General features: G+C 30.4%; 1 protein-coding gene across 1 annotated transcript; it reads right to left on the bottom strand.

The window, feature by feature from the left end:
* Nucleotides 1-781: 781 nt before the first annotated feature.
* Nucleotides 782-11,857, bottom strand: LOC149888336 (uncharacterized). Its single transcript, XM_090088149.1, has 5 exons — nucleotides 11,412-11,857; nucleotides 8,905-9,019; nucleotides 8,528-8,668; nucleotides 3,129-3,392; nucleotides 782-2,731 (listed from the first exon to the last, which is right to left on the bottom strand). Exons 1-5 carry the CDS (start codon nucleotides 11,742-11,744, stop codon nucleotides 2,439-2,441), a joined length of 1,146 nt encoding a protein of 381 aa, XP_089944275.1. The 5' UTR covers nucleotides 11,745-11,857; the 3' UTR covers nucleotides 782-2,438.
* Nucleotides 11,858-17,062: the final 5,205 nt, after the last annotated feature.

Genomic DNA, 17,062 nt, shown 5'->3' with positions numbered 1-17,062 from the left:
TACTTTTCTTAGAGCTTGGCTCAAGGGCAACTCTTGATCTTTCCTCCTGTAAAAATTTGGCTATCAAAGAGATTTAACTATTTATACTTTACTTAAACCTGGTCAAATGACAAAACATGCCGACAAACATTTCTTTAAAGTTGAATTAAGTTCGTACTAATTATGCTCGTGGTTATCAGAGTATTCATTGCCAGAAAACAAATACTCAATATGATCAGAATATTCCTCAAATGTCCTTTTATTCTCATAAGATGAACTATTATCTCCTCCTAAGATTCCAACATTACTGTCTAAAGATACAAATGAGGATTCCAGTTATTTCTTGTATTCCTTTTGAATATATCTGCGACGTCGTTGTTGGGATAAACTTTTTGTAAAGGGCATATTTGTATATAGATAAAAATGTTCTTATTTCAAGACAAAAAAAGGGCAAACAACTCAAACCAGTCACACTTCTAAAAACTCATTCCTCTCATTGTTTTCTGTCGTTCATAGGTTAGTATAAACTTACCTACGTATAAATTTTTACTCTTTTCTAGAATCAAGTTTCTGCCATGCCCGTTTCTTTAATGATGGTATAATAACACACCTATCCAAAAATGGTCCCAACCTCAATTTTGAGGACCAAAAAAACGACCGATGGGGCATTAATCTGCAAGGTCTCAGATATTACCAGATGTAAAAATTAAAATATAATCTCTATAGCCGAAGGAGAAAAACACATTAAAAGTTTATAGCATTTTGCGCAACTCATCGCACTTTGAGCCCCGTCGTAAATCTATTTTGTTTTTTTTTTCCTTTTTGGGTTATGGAGTTTTTAAAAAATATCAAAAACTCTTCACATATATGTGTTGGCTATAACCTGACAAAAAATCAGCTCTTTAACACTTGTGGTTTGTGTACCGGGACCTAAAGTATAGGGTATGGCACTAAAAGCCTCTTTAAAAAGAGACAACGGATGCTTTACGTTTTTATTTTAACCTTATTATCGACTATGGAAGTTTCAAAATTTAATAGAATGAAGCCTTGGCATTTATCTTTCAGGCAAAAAAATAGAAGCAAGATATCTTTTATCTGTGCAAAGATATAGCTCTTAAAGTAGGAATCTCGCCTTTGAAAAAACGGCCAAAATATAGCAGCTTTTTGTGGTTTTTATGCTTTTTAAAGATTCAAAGTTACATCAAGTAACTAATTTAGTAACAACATCATGTGACTAGTGGATTTGGGATTCTAAGGTTGTTAGACATCACATTTGTGTGTACTTTGTCTGCAAAAAGAGTGCTTTTTTTGTCCAAGTTTGTATAAAATATGGGGAAGAAAACACATAGTTAGAGGCATTTTTTCTAATTATTCTGAATTTTAAACACATAAAAACCTCTTTGTATTTTAGTTGTTAAACCCACAGGTTTGCTTTGTTGTTTTTGTTTAAAATGAGTGAACAAATATTGGATATCGTCGCCTTAGAGGGTAGAGGTTCTATCTCCATGTTGTGCTCAAATTCAACTATGACTTTAGGGACATCTATTTTAAGTGCTAGAATCAGATTAGGCAGCGGGTCTATCTCCACATAGTAGGAGAAGAGCAATAAATTTGGGCGAGTTTTGAGCTATCTACATTTGTGCGGAATCCCAAAAGGGCAAAGGTGTTATCTCCTTTGCCATCTGACCATACCGGAGATATCTTCTTTGCCCTATGACGTAATTCTTGAAAATGGCAGACGATAACAAATGAAATATAATGAATAAACAACCTTTTATTAAAACAGAGGTAATTTTAAATAGTTTTTTTCGTAATTCTAAGAATTCACCATGGAATTAAACAATCGTTCAAAAAAGTGAACTTTCACTGAACCAAAAATTGGACGCAAACAAGGCAAAAGACCAAATCTTTGGAAACGATTTGTTGAAAAAGACAAAAGAGAGAATGGAATGGCATACAAGACACGAAAAGGTAAAGCAGTACCACCCAAAACACCTAGAACGGTGAACTGTTTAAAGTGCAAATTCAAGTGTGGAGAACATTTTGAGGATACCAAACGACTAGAAATAAATAAACACTACTACCAACTAGAGGGTGAAAATAGAAAAAAAGATTTCATATGCCGTCGTGACAATTCAGGAATAAGACCAAAAACAATATCCTGTGCATATCATCTGCCAGTGGAAGCGAACTAAACTTGCTTCTTAAATGAAAATGCTTAAAAACAGAAATCCTTAATTCTTTTCATAAGTTTATGAAGTTAAAATGGAAGGTTAGAAAGCATTTTTAAACCAACGTCATAAAAATCAAGTTATTCGTTGGCTGCACAAAATGATTTCTAGTGCAATTAGCTTGCAGATAGAGCGCTATGTCTTCTTATTAGGGGTTCTTGCACCTTATCCTGTCATTCCTGTTTCAAATAGAAAGAATAATGACGCTTTTAAATTTAGAATTATAAACTAAAACTTACTTGCATTATTCGGATCAAAAGTGTCATACGAAATTACGTAAAAGTTATTTGCACTTCGTTTGATTTTCACATTTCTGTAAAATGTTGTGACTTTGTCTTTAAAAATTGAAGTTGTGATAATTACTTTTATATCAACAAGAAACGCAGCAGTGATACGTTCAAGCTGTTTCAAACCAATCCAAATGTTGTCTGTTGAACTGAAGCCTTCCTCGTATTTACTAAAAGGCTTGTTCCAATATTTCGGATCACTTTCTGAAGATCGATAAAACATAATTGCTGAGGCTAAAATGAATATTTAAATTCTTTTCTTTATCTTTTTAGCTTCTATTAACATTAAAGCTTTTTTATTTGTTTAACTTGCATGGTGGTTTAGGAATTTGTATATCCGTTAGGTACGTTTGAAATTAGTCTATTATAAAATCTGTAAAAACAAAATATCGAATTGATACTACCGGAACTCGCATTTACTCAAAGAAAAAACTTATTATTCAATTATCACTTTGACTCAATGATACCGTCGCAAAAAGTTTTGATGGCGAGAATACCTTAGTACATCTATATTAATAATTCAAAATTCTATATCGTTATTTCTTTCTTTCTTCTGCTTGTTAAGTAAATGCTAAATATACAAAATTTTTATAATATTGATAAAAAACATTTATAAACAATAAAAACTCACACTTGTTGACTTGATTGAAAGACATTATATTGCTCGCAAATGTTGTGCAACAACTCGCTAGTTCATCAGTATTTAAGACATCGCTATCTTTTACTTCGCATCGACAGTGTTGAAAAAACCAATTGTACATCCAATCGTTGTAGAAACGATTCTTCATATTCTGGTAACAGTATTGCTTGCAGTCAGAGAGCGTTTTTGTATATTCCCGTAAAATATCATTTCTACCAAACCAATTTTTCTTTTTATCTACAATCTTGCATATTTCTGTATAAAAACATACTTAAAAATGGAAATCCTAATTGGTTATAGGCCCTTTTAAAAACTGCTAAATATCATTTGAAAAATATATTATAAAATGCAATATCCGTATTCAAAAACTACGAGAATATAATTTGAAAAATCCCATTTATTTTAAAACTACCTTGATTTCCATGGTTTTTTTTAAAAGAAATGCGATTTATCAAATTATATTCTCGCAGTTTTTGGCTCCGGATTGATAAATAACATGCACTCTATGTTCTAAAATTGTTTTAAACTGAGTTTAATCTTGGAAATCTACCAATAACACAGTGCCAAAGTTAAGCCAGACTTTCTTTTCAAAAATAAGTTAAAATACTTTTACATTTTAATTGTTAAGTCGCAATTGAATTAAAATGTTTCTTTATTAAAGTGTGCTCACTTTTTACATACTTTCTACCGTGGTAATTCTAATTTAAGAAATGACAAATTTCGTATATATATAAAATTAACATTTGGGGAAAATAACTAAATTATTTTTACAAGGTATCTAGTTAGTTAAAATAACTAGTTTTTTTTCTCTATATATTTTATATATACAAAATTTTTCATTTTTTAAATTAGGACATTCTTAAAGCATGGGACTTTGTTAGGTCTCACCACGGTACTTTACTAAAACAATTTTTTTACCGCACGGGTACAAGCTGTAGAACTTGGTTTTTAAAAAGTTCATAAATTTGCGTTACGTCATTAACCAACAAATAATGTCCAGTTAAAGTATAAACTCTAAGACCTTGAACAACTAAGCTTACACTAAAATTACTTAAAAAGTTAAAAAAAGATTTTAGCAGGCGTTACTACTTTTTAAAAAAAATTAAAAGTGTTAAAATTCAAATTAGAGTTTCGCGAGCGTTACATCAGTAACCATGAAATTCATCGTATTCAAAATATTATTAATTATAACAAAGAATGAAAGGAAATGAAGTAGGGTCAAGTAAGATTGAGTAGATTATTCTTTTAAAATCAGGAGAAAAACCTAGCATGTTTCATTATCTTAGGACTGAGTAAGTAGTAATCCTTAATCATTATAAAACTATAAACATGACCAGCTAAGACTTTTTCTCACTTTCCCTGTTAAGTTCTTCCCCTGTTAAGTTAATGCGGTCCTTGTTTACCTACCTACCTAAAAAAAAAATTTTTCACCCCAACCTTAACTTATCAAAAAAAACCTAAAAATGCCATGATTGTTTTTTTTTTCTCATTAAAAATGTTATACATATTATCTCAAATGTTTTATATATTCACTCTAATGTTTAATAAAATCTCTCAAATGCTTTGAGAGATTATATTAAACATTAGAGTGAATATATAAAGGTTTTCCGGAAGTTAGATAAAGAAAAAATCGCTCAATATAAAGTTTTAGGAGATTTGAATCTTACAATAACGAAATGTTGAATAAAATATTTTCTGTCTTTCTGAATGAAACAAATTTGTTGTGGTAAAGTTTTTTGTACGTTTTTAAGTTTTTTTTGAGGTTTAGGGGAGACCGGGGCTAGTTGGCTACAAGGGTAAGTTAATACACTGCGTTTAACATGGGAATTTTTAACCAGAAATTTCCAAAATTCATATAGAACCTTCCCACTTAACTGATTCATCTTTCAGTATTGTATCAGGGCTATAAGCGCATGCGCATAGAAGTTATAGCAACTTTTGTGTTTTTATATTAACTTTACAACTTTTATAACTATATCACTTTTTCAATTTTAAAAAGCAATAGCATTAGCTACAAGTAAACTCCAATAGATGTAGGTGTTGTATGGTTCACTCTAACCAGTCCTATTTTGCGCTTCTAAATATTTCGCGTTTTGGAGATTTATAAGCCATTTTGTGAGCAAAAAGCTTTCGGGGTTAGTTGGCAAAGTGATCGCGGGGATAGTTAGCAACAAATGCCAACTTACAACTTTTTGCATTAGCCGTAAATTCACTTATGTTATATAACACAACAGATCTACAGACATGAGTAATTATAAAAGAAAAGTAATCAGGTTTGTAAATTCTAAAAATGTCACAAAAAATGCTGTTGATACTATTTTTATAGAAGAAATATCTATTCGATCGACTTAAGGCAAATAAAAGTTTTTGTCAAAAATTATTGTTGGATAAAAACTATGAAGAGTTTTCATAAAAAAGATGCGCTTGAAATAGATGTTTAATGTTGTTAAACTCGTCTGTTTTTATATGGTGTGCCAAACTATCCTTAGAGTATAAGCAACTTACCCCAAGCCGGGTTAAGTTGGCACATAAGCAGAGTGCTTGTCAGAAAGATCCTTGTTTGAAAAAAAAAAAAAAAAAAAAAAAAAAGAAAAATAACAAGGTATCCATAACATTTATCCGTAATAAAAAAAAAAAGAAAACAATTTCCATAAACAATATCCATTTAAAATTTTGCCTAATAGACATTACTCTATTCACATTTAATCTTTCTTTTTTCCAACTCCATTTCTTTTTAAACTTCAAAACGAAATTATTAAAAGCAATAAGTCAAACCAACTGATTTATTCTTTCAAAATAAGTGAACTTAAAAAATTATCTGTACAGTAACTAAATTTTTTCACCAATATATGGAAACAAATACAAACCAACTATTTATGAATTGTGATATCAAACTATTTTATTACAGGTGGCAACTTAATCACAGGTGGCAAAAATATGTGCTCTCTTAACCTCTGCACTCACATAATTTTGCTTTAGTACTCAAAATCATGTCTCTATATTTTCTAAATTTTACCTTAGAGCTTATCTCTTCACTAGCTTTAACTCAGTTAGAAGTCACGTTTGTTATTGGATCTATAAAGTTAAATGAGTGGTTCTCTTTCTCTTTCTTGATCTGCGAGCGTGTCATATGAGTCCACATTTCATGCCAGGTCTTTGATAGGGTATATATTTTTCAAACATTGCTCCACAAATTATATACGAATTTCTTTTGAGAATTCTCTCCGGAAGTTTTCATAAACTTTTTGAAAATTATAAACAAACATCTCCAAGCTATTATATCTACACTGTTCGCTACACTACAGGTTACAAAAGAGTCAAATTTAAAATAGCATACTGATTTTTCTCAATTGCAATTTTCTCCATTCTCAACTATTCATGAAACTAGTACAAATCGAAGAAAAATTTTTTTTTTTTATTAACACTCTATTTGTCTTCGTTTAGCTTACCCAAAGGTTCAAGCTAGCACTACATTTTGCAATAATACTTAAAAAGGCATAACTTTTGATAAATAAAAATAGCATATAGTTGATAAAAAAAAAAATTGACATTGCATGCTTCAGTTCAATCTCTTTCGTGCTTATTTCAAGAACTAAATTTTAAAAAACAGACATAAAAAAAAAAAAAAAAAAAAAAAGAAAAAAGGAAATTAAAAAACAAAAAAAGTCCATAAGCTTATTTGAGGTTTTCTTCTTTTTTTTTTGTCGGGAGAAGCCAAGTGATCAAGTTTACATTTTTACTTGACAACACCAGGTTGTGATCAAATAAAAAATGTTAAAAAGGTAAATGGGAAATGAGAAACTTGTAAATGTAAATGAGTAACTTGGGAAATGAGTCTCTTCTGCAGTTTGTAAAAAAAATTATGTAATGATTAGTAAGTAAAGTTATCAATAACGCGCAAACAATCTCAAGTAAGTTGTTATCTCCTAATTCGTTAGAGTCAAAGGTGAAGATGCAGCCTATGCTTGGGGTAATAAAAAGTGAAAAAATAAAAATACAAGATAAACCTACACCAGAGTCGACCTTTAGCCTATTTGTGTTATAGGCGAGTGACACACCCTTTAAAAAGTCAAAAATCTTTTAAGGAGTATTTTAATTTTTTTCAATTTCTACCGCGCAAATTTCAAATTTCGCAAAAAAAACCAAAAAAAAAAAAACGAATGAAACAAAGATGAAGAGGTTTTGAACATTTAAATTCGACCTTAAGATCATAGCGTAACTTTTTGAGTATTTTTACATAAAAGCTGAAATTTTAGGAGGCCTAAAGGAAATTCATCATTCTCAAAAAAAGAAAAAACATGAAGATTTTTAGTACTAGTTTCTTCACATTTCTATCAAGGAAAGATACTTTTACAGAAAATCTAGTAAATTGTCTAATTTTTTCCATAAGAAGAATTTGGTTGGTGAACCAATAAAGGCATTTCTGAGCAGCATTCTCAAAAAGTGTGTAATAGTTTGGAACCTCAAGTTCAAGAAGAACATACACTTTAAATAGATAAATATAAACATTTATATTTTATAAAAATAAATTACTATTTTTATTAAATATAAATGCTTACATATACCATTAAAATTTTATCTATTATCAGCTGTTTCCATGAAAACTATGTCGGCCTTTGAAAACGGTATACTTAACGTCAAATTCTAAATGCGATCAATCCCGCGAAGTGAAAACACGTCACACGCGTTTAAACTAAAATAACACGAAAAAAAAAAGAAGTTTTCTCAGACTGGCCATAAATCACCCGAGTAAAGGAACTTTTTTAGTAACTCTTGATGAAATAGATCTCAGAAAACTAATATGAGAACTTTTTGCAGGTCTATTATGAGACTAAAAACCTTTTTTTTTTTCTTCTCTCTGATGAGTTAATGTACAACGACTCTTGATATCCCAACTTTTTAATATTTTTGAATAAATTGCTGCTATTAGAGTTGCAGTTTTTCATTTTTTACCTTGACTAATAAAATTACTCCAATTCTTTTAATCTTATTTGCATTTCAGGTAGAAAAACAATTCAAAATTTCTATAGCGTTGGTTAAAACCATTCGCGATTACTAATCTTTGATTAAAACAATCCGCAATTACTATAGCTTCGATTGAAACTTCTGGAAGTTGATATACTAATAACTTGTAGAAATCATAAATTAGCTATGGTTTGCACAAGTTTCTTCGGTAAGGAGACTTATTTTTTTTCATTTATGCCACTTTTGTTATTTTAAAATGTTTTATATTTTATCAACCACTGAAAAACTTTTTTAGTTTAAACCTATAGAAGAAAAGTTTGTACCGGAAAAGATTTACCGGGCATTTGGAGAATAATTTTCACGGGATACCGGGTTTTTTTTAAAAATATTTCACTATGGGACTTTATTTGAAAATTATCTTTCACCTCGGTGGTTTATATATTCCTTTCTTTGAACATGACATTCAGCTTCAAAGCTTCCTCGTCCGTCCGGATCAATGAGATACTTTCCAGATACTTGCTGACCAGAATCATAAATCTGTTGACAACTTGGAAAAACTTTAACATCTAAAACATCAAACAATTATTTTGGATAAAGAGTTTTTATCAGAAAATATTTTTTTTTAAAAAAAAAAAAATCTTTTCTGATAAAAAGTGTTAATGCTTTAAAGTAATGTTTAAAGTAATGTTTTACGGTTTGTTTTTTTTTTAAAAAAAAAAAAACCGTAAAACATTACTTTATAGCATTAACAGTTTAAAAAGAAATAATTTCCCGCGAAAATAAACAAAAATTAACAAATTACGTTTAGTGCAATCGCATTGATATTTCTTTGTGACATCACAACTATCTCTGCATCTGCATATCCCACATTTATTTAGTGAATTTATGATAATGCATTTTTTAACGCCACAAAACCCCTAAGGAATTTTTTATTTAGCCAATAGAGCTAGTTTTTTTATAACAAAAGTTTTTTTTTTATATTTAAACGGCTGAGAAGAGAAAAAATAATATTCCAAAAATTACAAAAAATAAAGAGATTTTTTAGCGGAATGGGAAAATCATTAAATGAGCGTATAAAAGATGATATTTCATAAAAACTAGATTTATAAATTTTGCTAGGCGGTTTGGGCTGAGTGAAAAATATAATATTCCAAGAAAATTATCTTTCTTCACTTGTACTAACGACAATCTTTCGTTTATTTTCATCTATTTTTAGTAACACGACAATTACAACGACTATTGAACGATTGTTTTGATTATAACACATTGCTTTCGATAGTATACTTATAACTTCGATACTATAAAATTATTCAATATAATATTATCATTACTCCACATTCAACACACAATTTGCATAAAATATAATTAGTGTACTTTCACAAACAACTTTATTTGTGTTTTTTCGTTTGTTTTTATGAAGTAAAATAACGAAGTTTAGTTTTTTATTTTAATTTTTTATAAGATATCAAATGAAGTAAAGCTTCAAGTATTTAGTAATGCGTGTGGAGGCAAAAATAGAAATTACATGGTGAAAAGAATGCTTTTGGCTAAAACAATTAATAACAGATTTTCCAACATCCATCCTTATTTCTATAATAGTGGATGAGGACATTCCTTGTTGCCCTGTGACCAAAACTTTTCAATGGTAAAGCAAACAATATGGAGGTTTGATTGAACCTATGTTTATAGTCAAAATGAAAATCTTATTAAAACAGCCAAAATGTTCTCAGTAACTTATGAAGTCGAGTCCTTAAAAAATTAAGACATAATAAACTTTCATTAATGGTGAATTCAGTCTTTTAAAAAGATAGCAACATTGAAAAAAACATTAGTATTGAAAAAAAAAGTTCAACGTAAGTCATTACATGGTGTGCAAAAATCATCTTAAAGGTAATGTGAGAACTAACTTTATTGATGGTCTTCTCAGCATGGGAGCGTGCGTTATTTAATAGTCAGTACAAACATACTGCGAGCAGGCTGCATGACAACATTTCTTTATTTTTTGGCAGTACTTGCGCGTGAAAAAAATTTTTTTAAATGGATTTTTAAAAATGCATTAACTGTAACGCCATCGTAGAAAAGAAAAGTGTGATAGTTGTAACACACGCCGAACATGATAATTCCAATATTGTAAAGTTAAAAGAGGTTTACAGATGAGAAAAGAATTTTAAGAGTCTCAAGATAACTTTTATACTTAAATTGATAGCTGAGAGATCAAAGGTTTGATTATAAATAACTCCTGAATTTGTTACAAACGTCCGTGAAGAACTTAAAAATGACCCTGTTAAGTCAATAAAGTTAACTGCTATAACGTGAGAAGGTCAATAATTAAGACCTGTGTGGTAGAGGACTTAAGGTATACGTCATAAGACATAAGAATGGCCCAGCCGCTAACTGAAAAAAAAGCGTCGTAAAGAACTCTGTTAAATTGCTCAACAAGATAAAATACTTCTTGCAACCGGGTTAATCTGGTTCTTCTCAACAAAAAAAACTTCTGCCGGGATCAAAAATTTACAACTAGAACAACCGTTAGTTTGCTATATACTCAAGGTCATCCAATCAAAGGTTAAAGCCAGTCTGCCGGTCTTTGGAGTCATCTCCTTAGAATGTGACATCATGCACCCTACCTCTTACCCAAGGACTTAAGGGTGAATGCAGACGAGTTCTTGCAGTTCCTTAAAAAAACATATATTGCCCTGATTAAGAAATATTGCTGCTGGACAGCCATCTGTGTAGTAGCAAGACTCAGCACCATGCCATAAATCAAGAACATCATAAAAAAGACTGAGCGAAAACTTTTGTCACTATTTTGGTCCTGATGTTTAGCCCTCAAACTTACCGGACCATAGGCATTTTGTGTGAGGCACAATTGAGAGACAGATCAATAAGTCACCAATAAGTCATCAATACCAAAGTTGGTTTTATTCTTATCCAATCAGTATTTTCTGAGAAAATTTCATAAAACATGAATTGATTGTTAAATATCACGCGCACATTATTAATTGTATTAAGTAAAGATTTATTCCTAATAAAATGAAGTATTAAAATCTTATTATTATTATATTTAGTTTATAAGTTTTAAACATAAAAATGGAAAATATTATCTTGATCTTATAAATTATAAAGTTGAAGATTAGTTACTAACTAGAATGATTTGTGTAGATTAAGTTAATTTTCCTAAAGCTTGGTATTGAGGAATGCTGTCCTTTTTCCTGCTCAGCCTTTCATTTGTAGAATTCCATTACTAAACTTAATTAAAAAGAAGTTTAAGCAAAAAAAAAACAAACACTTATAAAATTATGTTTATACCTTACTCCTTTGGACTAAGTACGTCGTTGTGTTCGCCGCGTATTCTATTTTGTTATTAAAATTAGATGAACTGTCAAAAAACCGACATTCGTATTTATTTGAGTATTGTAGAACAATTGACACTACTTCGCATAGCTTTTGTGTCATCAAGCTACATGCCTTAATACACGAAAGATACGTTTGATGCTCTTCGACTTTCACGGGTTTTAAATCATTTGAAACAAATTTGTTGATATAAACGTAAAAGTTCTCCTTCGATAAGTTCATCTGATTAAAACTTGATCCAGCAAACTGCGTGACCCATATAAATATCATAAATATATATACCATCATTTTTATATCAACGTCCAACCAATCAAGGTAATGTTTTCAGTTAATGAATGTCTAAGTATGACCCACTTTAAACATATACATACATACATATATGCTTAAATGATAAAAAGTTTCTGACAAATAAACACTTAAAAAAAAAGTTGTTACAGATATAATCTACAATTTATATTATGGTAATGTTAGTGTAAATAAAGAATAAACTGTGATATTGAAGTTTAAAAAAATAATTTAAATGTTAATCAAATATTCCGTTTTTCGAAAAATGAGTGTTAGAGCAGTGAAAGTGATTGAAGTTTCACTGCTCTAACATCTTTGGTTGAAAAATTATCCATCGTAAAACTAAATATACAAGAAAGAAAAGATGTTTATGACCCAGTCTAATTCCTCAAGTAACAGATCTATGGTCTTTATACAATGTGATGTTATATTAGCTTGTTCTGTTACATGAGTTATGAGTTCCGATTTTTTTTCACCATATAATAAGTAATTTAAGTTGCATCATACAATTTACAACCTTAATTCATAAGATTTTCATCAGCCAATAATTATTTTTCCAAAATCTTTTTCTCAATTAAAGGAGGTTTTATATTTCTGCTATTCATTCTTTTATTGCTCGTATTTTTTACAATATCCTTTACACTTTTGTGAAGTACTGAATCTGATAAAAGAATTTCTGGAAATGACTAAACTACTTTTAACATTTCAGTTTTGATAAAATGACATATTTAGAGGCTCTATCTAAAGCAATTTTATGAACAATTTCAAATGCGTTCGACCAAAATTCTGTTTGTTAATGCCTACAGTTTAAATTCTTTTTTTACGAGTAAAGCAACTTTTCTAACAAAAAGAAATTACCGCTAAATTTTTATTAACTTCTTGGGAATAAATAGCGAAAAAAAATCAAAACATCTATATGGATTTATACAACAAAATAGGTAAGCCGAAGTAACTATATATTTTGATTCATAATGGCAATATTTAGCGATTAAGAAATACTATTTAAATTGCATCTTCACTTACCAACCTACCGTAACGTTTACTTAATTTTGTGATTTTGTGAATAAAATTATGTATAAAGTTGTGAATTAAACGCGTTAAACACATTTACTAGTAAAAATATATACGCCGTATGGAGCTTAAAAAACAACTTCTCATCTTAGAAAATTCATTATGCATAAGGCGTTTCATTACACTTGTATAATAAAATACTCGAAGTATTTGCAAAAGAGAATTTATCTGGATTTTTGAGTAAATATTTAAACGGTCTTTTTGAAAATATGGTTAATTAAGATAATCCAGATTTTTAAAAATTAAACCTTCGTTTAAATTTCTGAAGATAAATGCAAAAGTATTAAATGGTTCTTTTAAGAATATACCTCTTAGTGTGAATTTCACTTAATTTTTTAATACATTCTCAATAACAATCAAGGCGCCTCAAAGGGCGTGAGATGAATTTAATGTGTATGAGAGTGTGTAGGGCGTGAGATGAATTTAATGTGTATGAGAGTGTGTAGGGCGTGAGATGAATTTAATGTGTATGAGAGTGTGTAGGGCGTGAGATGAATTTAATGTGTAACTTATATGTTATATTTTTATAACTTGCCGATATGATAAAATTCTTTTTGTTATACAAATTCTTTTGTGCAACAACTATATTTGTGCAATCTAATCAGCTGTATTTCTTTGTCTTTACCGTTCAGAGATTATAAAAATAAAACACTTTCATCACAGATAAGTTGGGCTTCTTTTAATTCTTATCAAGGGTTTGAGCGTGGTTCATAAAATTTTCTTGTTCAAAAGATCACAAATCTTTTTCTTGATTTTTAGCTTCGAAATCAGTTATGTTTCATAGAACTATACTTTGGTTCGAAAATCTCCCTCAGCATACAAACCAGTGATATTTTCATTAACGTGGAGTAAAATTAGAAGTAAAAATAAGTGATTGCGTTAATGTGTATAAAACTAAAATTAGGAACTATCTGAAGAACGAAAACTGAAATAGCATTGAATATAACATCAAAAAACAAAAATAGGAATAGAATGAGAAATTATTACCGAACGAAAATTATTGAATATTAAAAAATTTTGATACAAAAAAATTTTTTTTTGACAATTAATTCACAAGTTTTATATACTTGCTTTAAAACAAACGCACATGTTTGACCTTAACAATGATATTTAGAGTGATTATAGAACGTATCATTGGACCACAAAACTGGTCACGTGCTAATCATTACGTTAAGTATAAAATCAATTCGTTCAATCTTTTGTTATAAAATAAGATAAACATCTAAAGATTCTTAAGAGTCACGAATCAACCACAAACAGAATAATGAGTTTATCAAGGTTATCGGCTGGTAGGAAATATGAGAGTCCTGTATGGAAATTCTTTGTTTACGAAGAAAAAAAACTGACATATCCACGTGTCTAGAACAGGACATAAATAATGACGGCGCGTGAGGCGCAACTCTTTCCGGAAAAAATTCCAGCAACTTGGTTGCGCATATTCAGAGAATACATAAAGACACACACAAGTGTTACACGGATAAAAAAAAAAACGAAATGTCATATCCGTACAAAATCTTGAAAATCAAAGAGAGAAAAACAAAAGAAATTAGCTATAACGCTCGTAACTCTGTTTACCTGCTCAACTCGCCTTAAAGCTATTTACCTTCAAACTAATTTCCATCGAATCGAAGTGTTCTTCGATATTTCTTGTTCCTAACTTGAGCTAGAGATAAGCGATTTAAACTTATTAAAACAAACTTTTCATATTCTCGAGTAAGAGACGATGTTATATGCAAAGGGAAAGACGAGTTTTGTAACTCAAATACCGAAAAATACTGTTTACTCCGACGATTTGTAAATACTTGGAAGTCTGCAGATTTCAGAAATTATTTGATTTCTGAGAGAAGCATGGTGGAAAAGTTTAAATCTCTATATAGCAAATACAAAATTTTGTGCAACAGTAAAAGTTTTCAAATCAAAAAGCAAATTTCCGACAGCCACACAAATGAATTTTACAATAGATAATTAGATTAGTAGACTAACGGGTGGTTACTAAAAATCCGGACTAACTTTAACTGAATTTTAAATGCCACAAGCTAAATCCTTTTTTTTTCATGCTTATATCCATTTTAAAGTTTATTTAATTCTCTATAACTTAGATTACTTGTTTTTAGATAATTAATAATAATTAAGAAAATAATGATGGCCAAGCAAGAAGAGGTAAGAAAACGGATTTACGAGTTCTATTTAAATAATAAATTGCAAGGTAAAAAGTTCACAGTAGCTCACTTCAATGCTGAAAAAATTCCAAGAAGCACTATCTATGATATAATCAAACGTGTTGAGAATGATTCTGGGTACAAAAGAGTGCAAGGAAGTGGTCCTGTGGCCAAAATCATGACCCCTAAGGGTATAAAGCGCCTGAAAACCATATTTGATCACAGTGACCGAGTTTCGATCACTGTGAATTGTCGTCAAGGATGACCGATTTTCCTTTTTAATGGAAAATCGGTCATCCTTGACGACGAGTCTTACTTTACGCTGTCACATTCAACAATTAATGGAAACAGCACCTACTAATCTAGCAACAGAGACAAGACTCCACCAAGTGTTAAATATCGCAAAAAGCGCAAGTTCGAACCCAAGGTGCTTGTCTGGCTGGCCGCTTCTGACAAAGGTATTTCAAAGCCATTTTTTGTCCCCAGTGGCCTTGCAGTCAATAAAGCCATCTATGAAATTAATTGTATAAAGAGAAGATTAGTGCCGTTCATCAACGCTCATTATGTCGATGGCAATTATATATTTTGGCCGGACCTGGCGTCATCGCATTATGCCAAAACCGTGACCAACTGTTATGAGACTCATAACATCATTTTTATTAAAAAAGTTGACAATCCGCCAGCCATACCGGAGTGTCGTCCAATAGAAGACTTTTGGGCTATTTTGAAAGGCAAAGTGTATGAGAGTAACTGGCAAGCAAAAGACGTTAAGCAACTACAAACAAGAATAAAGCTTTGCCTGAAAAAAATTGACCTTAATCTTGTATTTTCACTTTTTGGGTCAACTCGTGTTAGAGTTGGCCGAATCCGAAGAAACAGACTGGTTGAAGACAAACTTAATTAAAATAAATAAATAACTAAAAACTCTTTTTAATGATAGTTTTATTTAATCTCTGCCATAAAAACTATGGGAGTAATTGCCCATGAAAGTTTTTCCGGATTTTTAGTAACCACCCGTTAAACATACTATAATATTAATCTATTAACAGAGTCACATGAAATTGCAGCACGTTTTCTACAAATATTTTGACATGCTCGATAAGACAAAAGACTTTTATGACGCTCTAAAAATGATCTTACCCAATCATCACCAGGCAAATTTTCTTAAAACATGGGCAGTCTCTTTCAGATTTGTTAAGAAAACTTTGTACAAATAATTTAAGGTCTATTTTATCAAATGCATAGCCAAAATCACTAAAAGTTGCAATGTATTGTGCAATTGACATCTCCTCGTCAGGTAGCAATGAACTCGCTCGACCAACCACACTACTTTTGCGAAAACCACTAATATGACACCTTAAAGTTCTGTGTGGTATGTTTAGTCTATTAATCTATAGTTGTTAATAGATTTTTTAACAACTTAGAGGATACTTAAAAAATGTTCAACCACAAAACATAATAAACTATGATGAAACTAATCTTTCTGATGACCCAAAATCAAAACAAATGATATTTCGGAAAGGTACTAAACACGCTGAAAGAGTAATAAATACATCAAAGTCATTAGTGTCTATAATGTTTGTATGTACTGTTGATGGTGTTTTTCTTCCTCCACATACAGTGTATAAAGCTGAGCGCTTAAAGGACACTTGGATACTTGGAGGTCCAATTGGTGCACGCTATAACCGTACAAAATCTGGTTGGTTTGATGGGAACTGTTTTAAAGATTGGATGCAAACATTAGTAATACCTTACTTCAAACATGTTGACAACAACACACCAAAACTTCTTATAGGTGATAATTTAGCATGCCATTTATGCCTGTATGTGATTATGACCTTGAAGGTTCGCTTTTCCATCAAAAACAAGCACACATGCAAAAAAAGTTTGATAACTACTTAAATGAAAGCACCTACGATTTAAATTCTCTTTGCTCTAAAGGAATGTGTGATCCTGGAGTGGTTGCAACCTCTGAATATTTATTAGCAGAGGGTTCTTATGTTGTTGTAAGGTTTGAAGGAAAAAAGACACCATATCATTTTGTAGACCAAGTTGTAAATATAGAAAATGATAACAATTAGAATATTAAAT

The sequence above is a fragment of the Hydra viridissima genome, unplaced genomic scaffold (genome assembly GCF_058129835.1).
Source record: "Hydra viridissima isolate aposymbiotic clone 2 unplaced genomic scaffold, HvirCarnegie_v1 scaffold_5, whole genome shotgun sequence".
NCBI lineage: Eukaryota > Metazoa > Cnidaria > Hydrozoa > Anthoathecata > Hydridae > Hydra > Hydra viridissima.
This window is presented reverse-complemented; position numbering and strand designations above follow the sequence as displayed.

Coding starts and splice junctions, on each gene's coding strand:
- LOC149888336 (XM_090088149.1), bottom strand. CDS start 11,744: ATGATGGTATATATATTTATGATATTTATATGGGTCACGCAGTTTGCT. Junction 8,669..8,904: donor TCAATGCGATTGCACTAAAC/GTAATTTGTTAA, acceptor TTGATGTTTTAG/ATGTTAAAGTTTTTCCAAGT. Junction 2,732..3,128: donor TTTCAATCAAGTCAACAAGT/GTGAGTTTTTAT, acceptor TATTCATTTTAG/CCTCAGCAATTATGTTTTAT.